Source organism: Cupressus sempervirens, chromosome 2 (assembly GCF_028749045.1).
Source record: "Cupressus sempervirens isolate cs-2001-9-10 chromosome 2, ASM2874904v1, whole genome shotgun sequence".
In the NCBI taxonomy this organism is placed as follows: domain Eukaryota; kingdom Viridiplantae; phylum Streptophyta; class Pinopsida; order Cupressales; family Cupressaceae; genus Cupressus; species Cupressus sempervirens.
In genome coordinates this window covers 259,203,057-259,215,712 of record NC_143119.1, presented here as the reverse complement: position 1 = coordinate 259,215,712, position 12,656 = coordinate 259,203,057, and the positions used below count along the sequence as shown (strand labels likewise).

Here is a 12,656-nt window from a genome sequence, read left to right as displayed (position 1 = left end):
TTATGAGTTTAAATAAGTTGTTTGAAGTTGTTAAAAGTTAAATTGGTACATCTGAATCCGAGGCTAACTAATTCACTCCCCTCTCAATTGTTCTAATCATTCTAACACAAACTAGGGGAGACGACTCAATACTTGAGGGAGTTCCAATGATTGTGATAGGAGTTGTTCATTGGCTACCCATACTTAATGATTTAACATCCTTATTTATTATCTTAATGCCCAACTTTTTTGACAATATTGTACCAATAATTGTGACTTTAAAGTTGTTAGTACAATAATAACTACCCATAATTGAATGAAATGTATCCTTAGTTAAAAAACAACAACTAACAATGTGATGCCACATCAATTGTCCAAGTATGAGAACCCTTTTTGCACAACCATTGATCTCACTTTTTATTTGTGCTGTTTTGGACAACTTGGCAAAAAACGTGTTGATGTGACATCATAATTGATGATGTGGACTTAAAACCTTAGTTATAATTAGGTAATAAATATAGATATTAAATCATTAAGTGTGAGTATCAAATGAACAACTCCTATCACAACCATTAGAACACGCTCAAGTAGTGGGTCCTCTCCCCTAGACACATTTTGACAATTATTTTAAAAAACTTAAAAAGTTTTCGATTTGGATGCCTAATAATTTTATTTGTAGGATTTCATGGATGCCAACCATAGGTAATGAAGCGTGAGCGAATTTCAACGGACTTAATAAATTTTGGATAACTTAACGAAAATATTCACTTTTGTTGAAATGTTTGCTCCTCACCTCGAGAAATAATAAAACTATAAATAAACAAATATTCTAGCTTTGAAAAGCCCTAATTTTCTAAGTTCTACCACTTCTTCTTTAGGGTTAGGGGTTTTAGAAAATTTTCTTTGAAGGTGGACGGCGGGCGAAACTCGGTGGCAGTTGCAGGAGGTGGAAGCGGCAGCGGAGCAGATCAAGTGCAACAATGAAGTACAATCCAAGTAAGAAACATATCTTCCAGAGTTTATGAACCCCGTCTATTTTCAATGTTCGTGGTTGGACTATTGGAGATTAGATTTATATGTTGCCTTATTGTGCCCTGGTTCTCTGCTTCCAGATCTTGCATATAGCTCCATTAAAACAATTAGACCTGTAATATTTTATTCTTTGCACTGTTTATCCCGAGAAAGATAAATGTCTCTGTACTTGAGAGCTTTGCTGCCATGTGGTTCTGCCGTTGAATGGCTACAAGTTTATATCTTTCTTACGATTATACTTGAAAAATTTACATTGTTGAAGTTCTGGTCTCAGTCGTGTTGCTTGAGGCCCTAGAAAATTATAGTGAAGGTTCAGCTAGCTTTTAGATCACGTTATCTAGGATTTAACTGAAACTCATACCCTAAACAGGGGTTTATGGACCGCGATATTTTATATCGGCTTATTCTTTTTGTCGTATGTTTTCTTATCTTCGCGGAGGTCCTCATCCTTTGCCCAATCTTGTTACAACGTGGATCAACTGGAGCTGCGTGTTAAATGTTAAATTTGGACCTCTGTAAATAGGTTGCCATTCTTACGGCTGCTTTGATTGAAAGCTAAGTTAGTATTCTGTAGGGAACCATTATATGAAAGACATACGGAATTTCTTCAAGGAGAGTTATGTCGGATGACGTGCCTATCGGTTGAGTTGATCTGTGACATTATAACTGCTGCTTGTTCATTTTGTTCTCATGAATTATTTTCTATGTTAAAAGTTGACTGCAGTGCTGGTTATTTAATAGCTTGGTTTTTCCTACTGTGGTGCAGCTCTTTCAAACTGTTAAAATTTATAGTGTAAATAGGTCATTGCTACCAATGCAAGACAAATGGCTTTTGGAATCTGCCAAAAAGTCGGAGGACAGCACATTATAAAATTGATAATTCGATGCATCTTTTATCATTAATTTATTTGGAAATATAATCAAATGTTAGAATTTCCACATGATAGGATGCGGAACATGGAAATAGGAGTTGACATATAGTAATGATTGGAGAAAGTGATACTCCGTAGCCACAAATCACTAAAACAATGAGAACAAAACATTCAAGTTCAACAGGCAAATAATTGGATATAATGCTATAAACTTAATGAGGCAGGTTGATTGAGTACTTTACTTGGATCAATATGGTAGGATAAACATGTCATAATACGATTATGATGTTTCATGTTAATGTGAATTTTGCATAGATGAGAGACTCGATTTCTCTCATTGAATAATACTTGTCTAGTTTTGCATTCTCTTAACAGATAATCTAAATTAAGTAAATGTTTGATTGTATTTTGAATTTTTTGAGCGTTGACTGTTGATTAATATATATTCTTGTCTGAAGATTGACATCTTTTGTATTGTCTCCTACTCCTGTTTATTTTATTCAACCCCCTAAAGCTTCACCCTATGCCTCAACCACAACCTAAAAGATATCATGTACTGAAGAATGGACATTCTCTATGCTGTAGTTGTTAATATGGCCGTATGCCATGATTGGATACGTAGTATTTTTATAAAACTTGAATGCCAAAGAAATTATGTGGTATTCCTTATATAATTTATTAAAAATACTTCAACAAAATCTTGAATTTGAAATGCATTCCACACAAGGTAGTCAAAATTTACCCAGATTGGACATAAAAGTAAATTTCTTGGGACCACCAGCATACTTAAATTTGGGAGTTCAAATTTTTAACTCCATTTCAAAATTCAAATGGCCAGCACCTATAAAATGTTCTTTAAAAGCCACCTTGCATGGGACTCCAGCTTTACTCTTCTAAACTCCATAATTAGGTATGATATCCAAGGGGCTCTTAAAACCCATTACCCAATTTTCATATTAACAATCAAAGTATGTACTGATGTACATTATGATTGCTTTCTCAGTGTTTTTTTCATCTTTAATGGGTAAGTGATTGGCATATTTGTCCTTAAAGATTGCTACATGATCTTAAGAATGAAAGAAAAAAATGCCCATGATTTCTTCAGTTAGGTTATCAGCTCTAGGATATCACAATCTAAAAGAATGTGCTCGTAGGCTATTAATTTGGGTTTCTGAAAGCTACTAGCTTTAAGGTTGCCTGTTACTGATTTTGTTTTTGTTTTTATGCACTTATTTTGATTATTCTCTGGTTTTTGAGTATGAAGTATTTGTTGTCTGCAGGAGTCAGTAGTTCCAGGCGGAAAAGTCGCAAGGCTCATTTTACAGCCCCCTCCAGTGTGAGGCGTGTTTTGATGAGTGCACCTCTTTCCACTGACCTAAGAAACAAGTATAATGTAAGATTTGCACTTATTGAATCAAGTGTGTTTTTAACATTGTTTTTTGGTTGCATGTTTATCTACAGAAATTAGTTCTCTAATTGTTAATATGGTTATTTCTGTTATGAATCACTTGATACTCAGTAACATTAACACTTGGCTGATGGAACTTTGCATTCTAGTGTAATGAGGTCCACTTGATTGCCTTTTTTTAACAATGTAGCTGATGTTTTCCAGGTTCGTTCTGTTCCAATCAGAAAGGATGATGAAGTTCAGGTTGTAAGAGGGACGTTCAAGGGAAGAGAGGGGAAGGTGGTTCAAGTTTATCGAAGGAAGTGGGTCATCCATATTGAACGCATCACCCGAGAGAAAGTCAATGGTGAGAAAGCACTAGAACCTGTTTGCTAATGCTGTTGTTTGTTTAAATATGCGCTAAATGCATGTTTTGGGGATAAGTTGACAAGATGCTACATAGTATCTTACTATTTTGGTTTTTTTATTTTCCTATATTATGCCCAGGTTCAACTGTGAATGTTGGTGTCCACCCATCCAAGGTCACAGTGACAAAGTTGAAGCTAGACAAGGATAGAAAGGCTCTTCTAGAGAGGAAAGCCAAGGGCAGAGCTGCTGAGAAAGGAAAGGGAAAATTCACCGCAGAGGATGTTGCTCAACCTCTACAAGATGTTGACTAATTTTTTTGTTATTGTAGTAGTTGGAAGGTGTGAAATTTTGTATTGAACAGGGTTGAAAATTTCCCTAGATGTTGCCGTGGCTATAAATATTTTAAAAGTTGATCAGTTCAGAACTCCTTTTTAGCATTTAATTGTGTTCTTATTGCTTTTCAAATTTGAGAGGGTGTATTTCACTAACAAGATGGGAATATTGAGCTACACATTTCCATCTTTCTAGTGGAATCCTTATATTTGAAAAGAACGTGGCACTGCTTTAAAACAATTGAAGGTAACTGATTTAGGTAGTTGCAAATTTGAAGTTGTTATAGACCTTCCACTTCCTTAAGTAAGTCTAAATCCAAGTTCTTGTTCTTCATAGGAATTGGTGGAGCAGAGGCTTATGATTTTAGGAATTTTGAAAGATTTTAATGAAAGCAATACCCCTTATGTGTGTCCAGTAATTTTGTAGGTTAATTCCCAGTTTTGCATTGATTTGAATGCTTAGGTAAGCATTTGCTTCAGGATTTCATGAAACTAGTGCTTGACTTGGAATATGTACCCTAGTGTTTACTTAGTATTTTCTTTTTAATTTTCCCTGTTCACCATTTTTTTAATATTTCAATTTGATCGCATACACATCCTGAAGGTATATACCATGAGTAAATCCCTTGAATAGAATCAACTTCATAAAACTGCATGCGCCTCATTTGCTTCAGGATTTCATTAAACTAGTGCTTGACTTGGAATATGTACCTTAGTGTTTACTTAGTATTTTCTCTTTCTTTTTCCCTGTTCACCATTTTTTTAATATTTCAATTTGATTGCATACACATCCTGAAGGTATACCATGAGTAAATGTCAGGACTTGGGCTTAATCCCTTGAATGGAATCAACTTCATAAAACTGCATGCACCTTATTCTGATAATACATGGAAATAGTGGCCAAATAGTGGCTAACAATCTTCATGCTTCAAAATTCTATGAACAATGTTCATCCAAGTCATTTCGTGCTGTCTCTTTCCTCTGTGTGAAGTTTTAAAGGACTACTAAAATCTCGTGGTTACCAAAGCTCCAAGATCTGGAAACTTCCCTGCTGTTTGACCTTTATATTTATGGAGTTTTCTCTCTATCATCCTGATGATGGATCATGAGGTGTGATTTGAAATGTTGATTATAAAAATAGTACATAATTGAATCCAGGATCATAGGGTGTGATCATGCAAAAATGGTACACAATTGAATCTTAGATCAATTTGATTAGTAAAGCAGATCTTTAATTTTCAATTTTGAAATTTTTTACAATGAAGCAATATTTACAAATCCCCCAGAATACTGATCAAAAAGGTTGTATAACACCATCCATGATTTTTTGGAGAAATGCATATTATTGCCTAATAGAACTTTTTGAAAATATGAATTGTGACCAAAATTCCAGAATGGTTGTGACTGCATTTAATGGACCGGTTGCCTAGTTTAGCTATGCAAAAGCGGAAGTTAGTGTGTTTAGCCTGTGCAGGTAGTTGCTTCATAAGAAGCACCAACCTTTAACCCAAAGCAATGCAGATGTTGACAGAGGAACCATCTCAAAAGTGACCAGCAGTCAAATGTAAAACATAATAGAATGAGGACATTATTTGTCCTTTATGGAGAATTGGATAGGAGGATACACTGAGGAAAAGCCATTTGAGATAATCAGTGCGTGGGATTCAGTAAACAAAGAAATACTGAATGTTCCCGCAAGAAAGAACAAAGACATCCAATGGAACCATCACAGTCGTACAAGGGAAATTTCCCCAATGTTGCAAAAAGTTTTGCAAGTGGGCCACTTAGAGAGCCACTTTATTTGCTTATACTTGAATATCACATTATTGCAAGTACATGTTTTAGCAGGAAGAGAAACACAAGTATCACTGGCCTGTGCAAATATAGTTGCATTCCTGTCCTTCCAAGTAGTAAGCAAGATTTACATCCTGAGAGTTTGCTAGAGTTGTAGGAAAAGAGAAGGAAATCTCCCAAAATTACCATATGTCGAGAAAAATTATGAAAGCAATCAAAGAAATACTGAATCCAGACCCAGTATTATTAAGCCCTTCTACAAAATCATAATATATGGAAGAAAGATTCAGGCTAATCACAGAAGGGCAAACGAGGGTATGGTATTTTGGGCACTGGAAACAGGAACTGAAGGCAAGTATCGGAAGAGAATGCTCTTGGTAAAATGACCTATTTTGGGTTCTTGATGGTTGACCAAAAAGTAGCAAACCTCTTTCCCAAGCTGAGTGTGAGTGTGAGAGATGTTGAGTTGAAAACATGAACCATAGGCAAAATGGCGTGAAAGCCATCAATATCCCATGGCTTATAGCTGGAAAATGTTGCCTAAGGGTATTAATATAGACAGCTTCGGTCAGATACATACATGCATATACTTGCACATAATTGTTGTGCTAAATCATAATTATTATTCATATACCTTGATAGAATCCTTGCACCAAATCAAACCATATGTAAGCTAACTTTGCTAAAATCTGCACTTCCAGATTCTCTTGGAGATGAGAGTAAATGATCTATAGTTCAATATCGGTCAAAGTGTTCTCAATATATTGTAATTGGATTGAGCATATAATCCGTTATAGTATATACATATTGAAGGTCTTATAAATAGAATTTGTTTAATGCTTAATCACAACCAATTAGTATTAGGTTTGTTAGTGACTTCATAATGAACCTTTGTCTCTCTTCATGAGAAGGCATATCATAAACGGACATGTCATGACGTTCCTTACTGGCATTATAAATATATACCAAAACAAAAGAGATGAGCATTGAAATTGATAATGCTCTGCCTTATTTGGAGTTCTGAAATTATGCTTTGATATTCAATATTTGTTAATACTTGTGTGCTAAATCATAATGATTATTCATATACCTTGATAGAATCCTTGCACCTAATGGAAACAATTAAGTATACTAAAATCTGCACTTCTAGATTATCTCTTGGAGATTGAATAAATGATCTATTGTTCAATATTGATTAGGTGTTCTCAATATATTGTAATTGGACTGAGCTTATAATCCATTATAGTATATACAAATTGAAGGTCTTATAAATAGAATTTATTTAATGCTCAATCACAACCAATTAGTACCGGGTCTGTTAATTGAACCTTTGTATATCTTCATGAGAAGACATATTATGAGAGGACATGTTCACTCATGACATGTTCCTTAAGGACATTATAAATATAGACCAAAGCAAAAGATATAAGCATCAAAACTTATAAATGCTCTACCTTATTTGGAGTTATGAAATTATGCTTTGATATTCAATATTTGTCAATACTGAATCTATTTCACATACTTAACTGACAATGTTAGTACATATGGATCCTTCAAAACTAACAAAGGGTGCCATCACCACTCTTTCCACAATGGCTTAGTGGGAGAAATACTGGTTTTGTTTAATAATTCCACAAGCAAAGCTGAAAACATCAGATCAAAAGTCTAATGATCTTGACGATTCAAGCAAGTTTCTACTCACAAATTCTCCCTAATTGCATAAACTCATTGTTGATTGCGAAAAAGATCTCAAGGGTTTTGAATGTCTTTCTTATGAAAGCGAAGAGCATGGATACATGGGAGATGAGTCAAAGGAAGGCCTTGAACCTAGATTAATGGAGACCACCACAAAATGTTGGTTAAAAAATAGCCCATCATGTAATTTTAACACTTTCCCAATAAAGTTGGGGTTTTGAGTACTACTCTCCGGGCATGTCAAATGCTTTTAGCAACAAAGGAGCAATGAATTTGCACACACACACACACACACACACACACACTCTCTCTCTCTCTCTCTCTCTCTCTCTCTCTCTCTCTCTCTCCAACGAGGAAAATAGTTTGAAAACCAATTCCCTTTCATATCGGATGATGAAGAGGAAATCTCGAAGGAATATAGTATGAAGGAGATTTTTCCAAGCCATTACCAAAAATGGCTCTAATCAACCACTTGACACACAAAGCAAGACCTTATTTCTGGGTTGTTTAATGAGTCGCAATCCTCTTGAGTCTTTGGGAAGATAACAATATTCCAAATCCACTATGAAATTCATGTATTTTTGGCTTTTCTACAAGGAATCATAATGCCTATTAGTGTCAAAATGTGCATAGCAACCAAGCTATCATATTGCCTAAGCTATGAAGGAGATAAGTGACTATTATTAAGTATACTCGAGCAAAAGTATTCACCGAACAATTCTACTTTGATGTAGGAGCATCCTAGGTGTAAGGGGATGCAATCTTGCATCACCCAAAATATTTCTATTTCTAGTTTTCTAGTTTTTTGTGTTTTTAATAAGTGCAATTCCTGTACAAAGTTGCTATTTATGGGAGCTTGCTTATTTTAGTAAGTTGGTACTATGTGCTCAAATTGCTCCAATCTCCTATTTTTGAGGTCCATCTTAGACATATTAGCTTACCAGTTGAGTTTTATTATCATATCATATGTATTGGTGCAATTATTGCAGATTTTTGATATGAATTTTGGTTATCCAACCTTTAGGTCTAGTGATGAACGCCTAAATGGCTCCGAAACAAGGTGAAACCTCAATTAATTGATGCTTGCACAAGCAACCCCTATAGATCCCTAGTTGAGGATTCCAAAATAGGGTTATAATAATCCACCGGGTCAACGGTTTGCTAGTTATGGTCTCTAGAAGTCGACCCTTCCAAAAATGTAATTTGTAATTGTCTTGAGTTGATCACATGTAATAAAGTGTAATGAAATAATATAATATGAGGTTGGTCAACCTCAAGGGTTAGGGCTTAGTGTCTACAACCTTCTTGGCAGTTAAGAGTGCCTAAGGAAGGCCCATAGGTTATCTAGGGTAGTTTTGGGTGATAGTCATGGGTCTATCTTGCAGACTGTTGTAAAGAATACACCCATGTGGGTTGGCATATTGTAATTCTATAATTTTGCATTTGTGACGATAATAAGGAGCCCATATTTTGTCCTCTCAATTTGTGTTGTTCTTTATTTCTGTTGTTTATTGTGGTATTAAGGGGAACACCCTTCATCATACTCACATCGAGCTGAAGAGAAGTCAGTGTACAACAAACACATAGTGAGCTATATAGAAAATGTTGAGCAAATGTTTACCAAGTGTCAATAAGGAGAGTTTACTGAGCTATACAGAAAATGCCAAGAAAATATTTACCGTGTGATATAAATATGACATTAGAGTTTGGATTGTCACATATTCTAATGTAATGCAATTCTACCAAGTAAGGAAAATAGTTTACATGAATCAATGTAAAGATTTGAAAAGATTTTATTGAAGAATGTGAATTGATTGTTGTTGATTACAAAGTAGGAGTAATGAAAATAAAGATGTAAAGGAAGGAAAAGATGGATAATCTTAGAATTGTTGATCACAATCAGAGATCAATTCTAGAAAGTTATAAAACCCTAATTAGATCAAGCTACAAAATGACAAAAGAAAGCTATAAAAGGAGCAATTGAGAACAATTTTAAAGTTGTTGATGGTCAGAGTTTTGTTGGAGAAGTATTGTTGAAGGAAGTATTAAAGTGAGGAAGAGATCAAGGTCAAGTACAAAGGTTAGAGAGATCAGAGATAGAGACAAAGTTGGAATGAATTTCAGATCTATCACAACAAGGAGATAATTATAGAGCAAAAGAGGGATCTAATCAAACAAAGTAAGTTGCTACTATAAAGATCAATTTTCTTCTATTGTTTAACCATTCTAGTAGTTTCTTAAATCATTTAAATGTTAGAAATTTGGTCAGTGCTCACCTCGAGATTCATGACAATGGCTTAACCATCTCCAGTGTACTATAAGTTGAGTGGTTGTATCAAACATTGATAGATTGGTCGTTTGGTGCAACGAAAACCCCACTCTAACAAGTGGTATTAGAGCTTGGTCATAGGTTTGAATCCTTAAACCCTCGGGTAACACTGAGGGGGAGATTGTTGGAAATTTGGTTAGCACTCCCCTTGGGATTCGTGAAAATGGCTTAACCGCTTGTTGTGTACTATAAGTTGAGTGCCTGTATCAAACATTGATAGATCGGTCTTTTGGTGCAACACCAACCCCACTTTAACATTAAAAAGGCAGATTTTACAGTCTTATATGTAAACTCTTAACAAAGGACACATTTGAAGAGTGTTGTAAAATCCTTGAAAAAGGTAGATCTATATAGGTGTTATTGTATACTCCAAACCAAGCAAGTCATCAAAAGTGACTTAACATTGTAGCCTTAACAAGAGAACCTCTTACTACAGTAGTAATGGATTTGTCGATACCATCCCCACCATAGTTTTCCCTCTGACCAATGGTTTCTATGATACCAAATATTTATGTTATGTGTTATGTTTCATGAGCTTATAAGTTTTAGATTGTGAATGTTAAATTAGTTATGCAATTTTCATTTACAAAGTAATGCGGTAAAGATTTAGTGATTACCAAGTTACAAAAGGTGAAAGAGAAATGTTTAAATTTGTTTGAGTGTGAAAAGTTTTAGAGGATACTGATTCACTCCCTCACCCCCTTCCTCCCACCTCTCAACATCCTATCTATCCTTACTAATCAAACAATTGGTACTAGAGCTTAGTTCTCTTATTTACGGTTTTTTCGCTTGAGAGTAAAAGATCATAATCATGGAGAAGTATAGGTTGAATATGACTTGAGAATCAAGTACTAGAGTTGATGATGACCATGAGTCAAATGAATGAACTGAAGAATAACCTGAAGTAACCCTTGAATATGAGAAAATAAATTGCTCAACAAACCAATGAAACAACCTACCAGGAGCAAGTCATTAAAGAATTGTCTAATGGAAACATGTCTAATGAATTTGATGTTGGTATAGCTGATCTACTGAAGAAAAACCATAGTCTTACTGAACATGTCAAGTCACTGAAAAGGGAATAAGAACTGCAGTCTACCAGGATGTGTGAAGTGATGGAACAAAAGAGAAAAAATGATGATGACAAATAAATGATCGAAGAAGACAAGATACAAACTACTGCAACAATGGATGCTAAAGATGAAGAGATTTCAAGATTGACACAAAAACACCATGACATGACAAACGAGCTACTCGATGCAAATCATGAAATTGGCAGGAAGTTAAGGACTGAAAATGAAAATTTGAAGAATGAACTAAAGTCTAAGAAAGAATTGATTGAGATAATGAACAAATCAAAAGAAAGTATCAAATTACTAGATGAACAATTCTGAAGACATGGGAGATCGAGAGACACATCTAGCTTAGGCTATACCGAGCACTCTACAACTGAACAAGGTGAATCATTAAAGCAAGAAGATCAAAGAAATGTATATGCTAATCTAAATTCAAAGAAACAAACATACTATCATCGTGGAAAGCCTGGGCACACAAAAAATGTATGCAAGAGCAAAAATGGTAAGAGCAATGTTACTCCCAAATTTGATGGTTATTGTTATCATTGTTATAAGTATGGACGTCAAGCATTTAAGTGTAGATACAAGTTAAGCCAATCACTTAAGAAGTATGCATTCAATGGTTACTGCTATACTATTATGATGTGGAGCCTACTCAGACTCGAAGATTTATTCGGCATGATTTCCCCCCAAATAATTTCTACGAGGGTTTGGGGGAAGCACCCCCAAGATGGAGTCAAGGGGCAATACCCCTTGTAGGGTCCTGGGGTAGCGCCCTAGGTGTGCTCTCTGTCACAGTATAAGGTGGGGTTGAGGGGCAACGCCCCCAAGGGGGTTTTTTGGGGGCATCACCCTTTAATGTCCCTACTTCTTAGGAAAAATTTTACCTATAGAAATTATTAGCAAAATAGACTATTAAACTCATTTCTAATAGTTTATGCCATTATTTCTACACATCTTAAAGCTTCTTCAATTAGGCTTCCTAACCCTCTACGAGGATCCCCTGTGTCTTAAGGAACGATCTTTGATTATTTAGCCTTACTCCTTGAAACTACCTTTCAAGTCTAGCTTCACAATCCTCTATGAAGACCCTCTGTGTTCCCTAGGATGAGCCTTGATTAGTTTAGCCATCTCTTTGAAGGGAGTATTGTAAGGTCTACTAGGTTTGTCTGTCAAACCCACTACATCTTCTACATATAAATCAACCATTATTCCTTACCATTCTTTGTCCTAATAATTCAATCTAAATGAATCTATTTCTATAATCTAAATTCTTACTATAATAATTATTAATTATTAGAATTCTTATTTATACTCCTAAGAATTCTTACATTTAAATTATATAATCTAATTTGACAATGATCCTATTATTATGTACTAGCAATGATACTATAAAAAAAAACCTAAATACAATCTTATACCCACATATATAACTAATAAACATTTCTTCCCATAACTAATATTCCTACCCTAGCCTTGTACATACTTACCTTGAACGATGGTGAGAGAATTGTCCATGCTCTGACATGGAAAATATCTTTTAATTGACTCTCCGTGCACTATGATTGGTACGTCGCTCAAGTCAAGTTTTGACTTCGTGCATGATCTGTTGAATGGAAACTAGGGGAGAGGACCTAGTACCTGAGCATGTTCCAATGGTTGTTATAGGAGTTGTTAACTAAATACCAACAATTACTGATTTAATATCTAATATTTTTGACAAGATTGTACCAATACTTGTGACTTTAAATTTGTTCTTGTTAATGAGACTACCCATAATTGAATGAAAAG

The 12,656-nt window shown here is 35.0% G+C and overlaps 1 protein-coding gene across 1 annotated transcript; it reads left to right on the top strand.

Annotated features, from left to right (window-relative positions):
• The first annotated feature begins 826 nt into the window (after positions 1-826).
• On the top strand, positions 827-4,242 carry LOC149572041 (large ribosomal subunit protein uL24z-like). The gene is made up of 4 exons (XM_089813377.1): positions 827-975; positions 3,164-3,276; positions 3,496-3,637; positions 3,778-4,242. The coding sequence occupies exons 1-4, from the start codon at positions 960-962 to the stop codon at positions 3,948-3,950; spliced, it is 444 nt and encodes a 147-aa protein (XP_089669503.1). The 5' UTR covers positions 827-959; the 3' UTR covers positions 3,951-4,242.
• Positions 4,243-12,656: the final 8,414 nt, after the last annotated feature.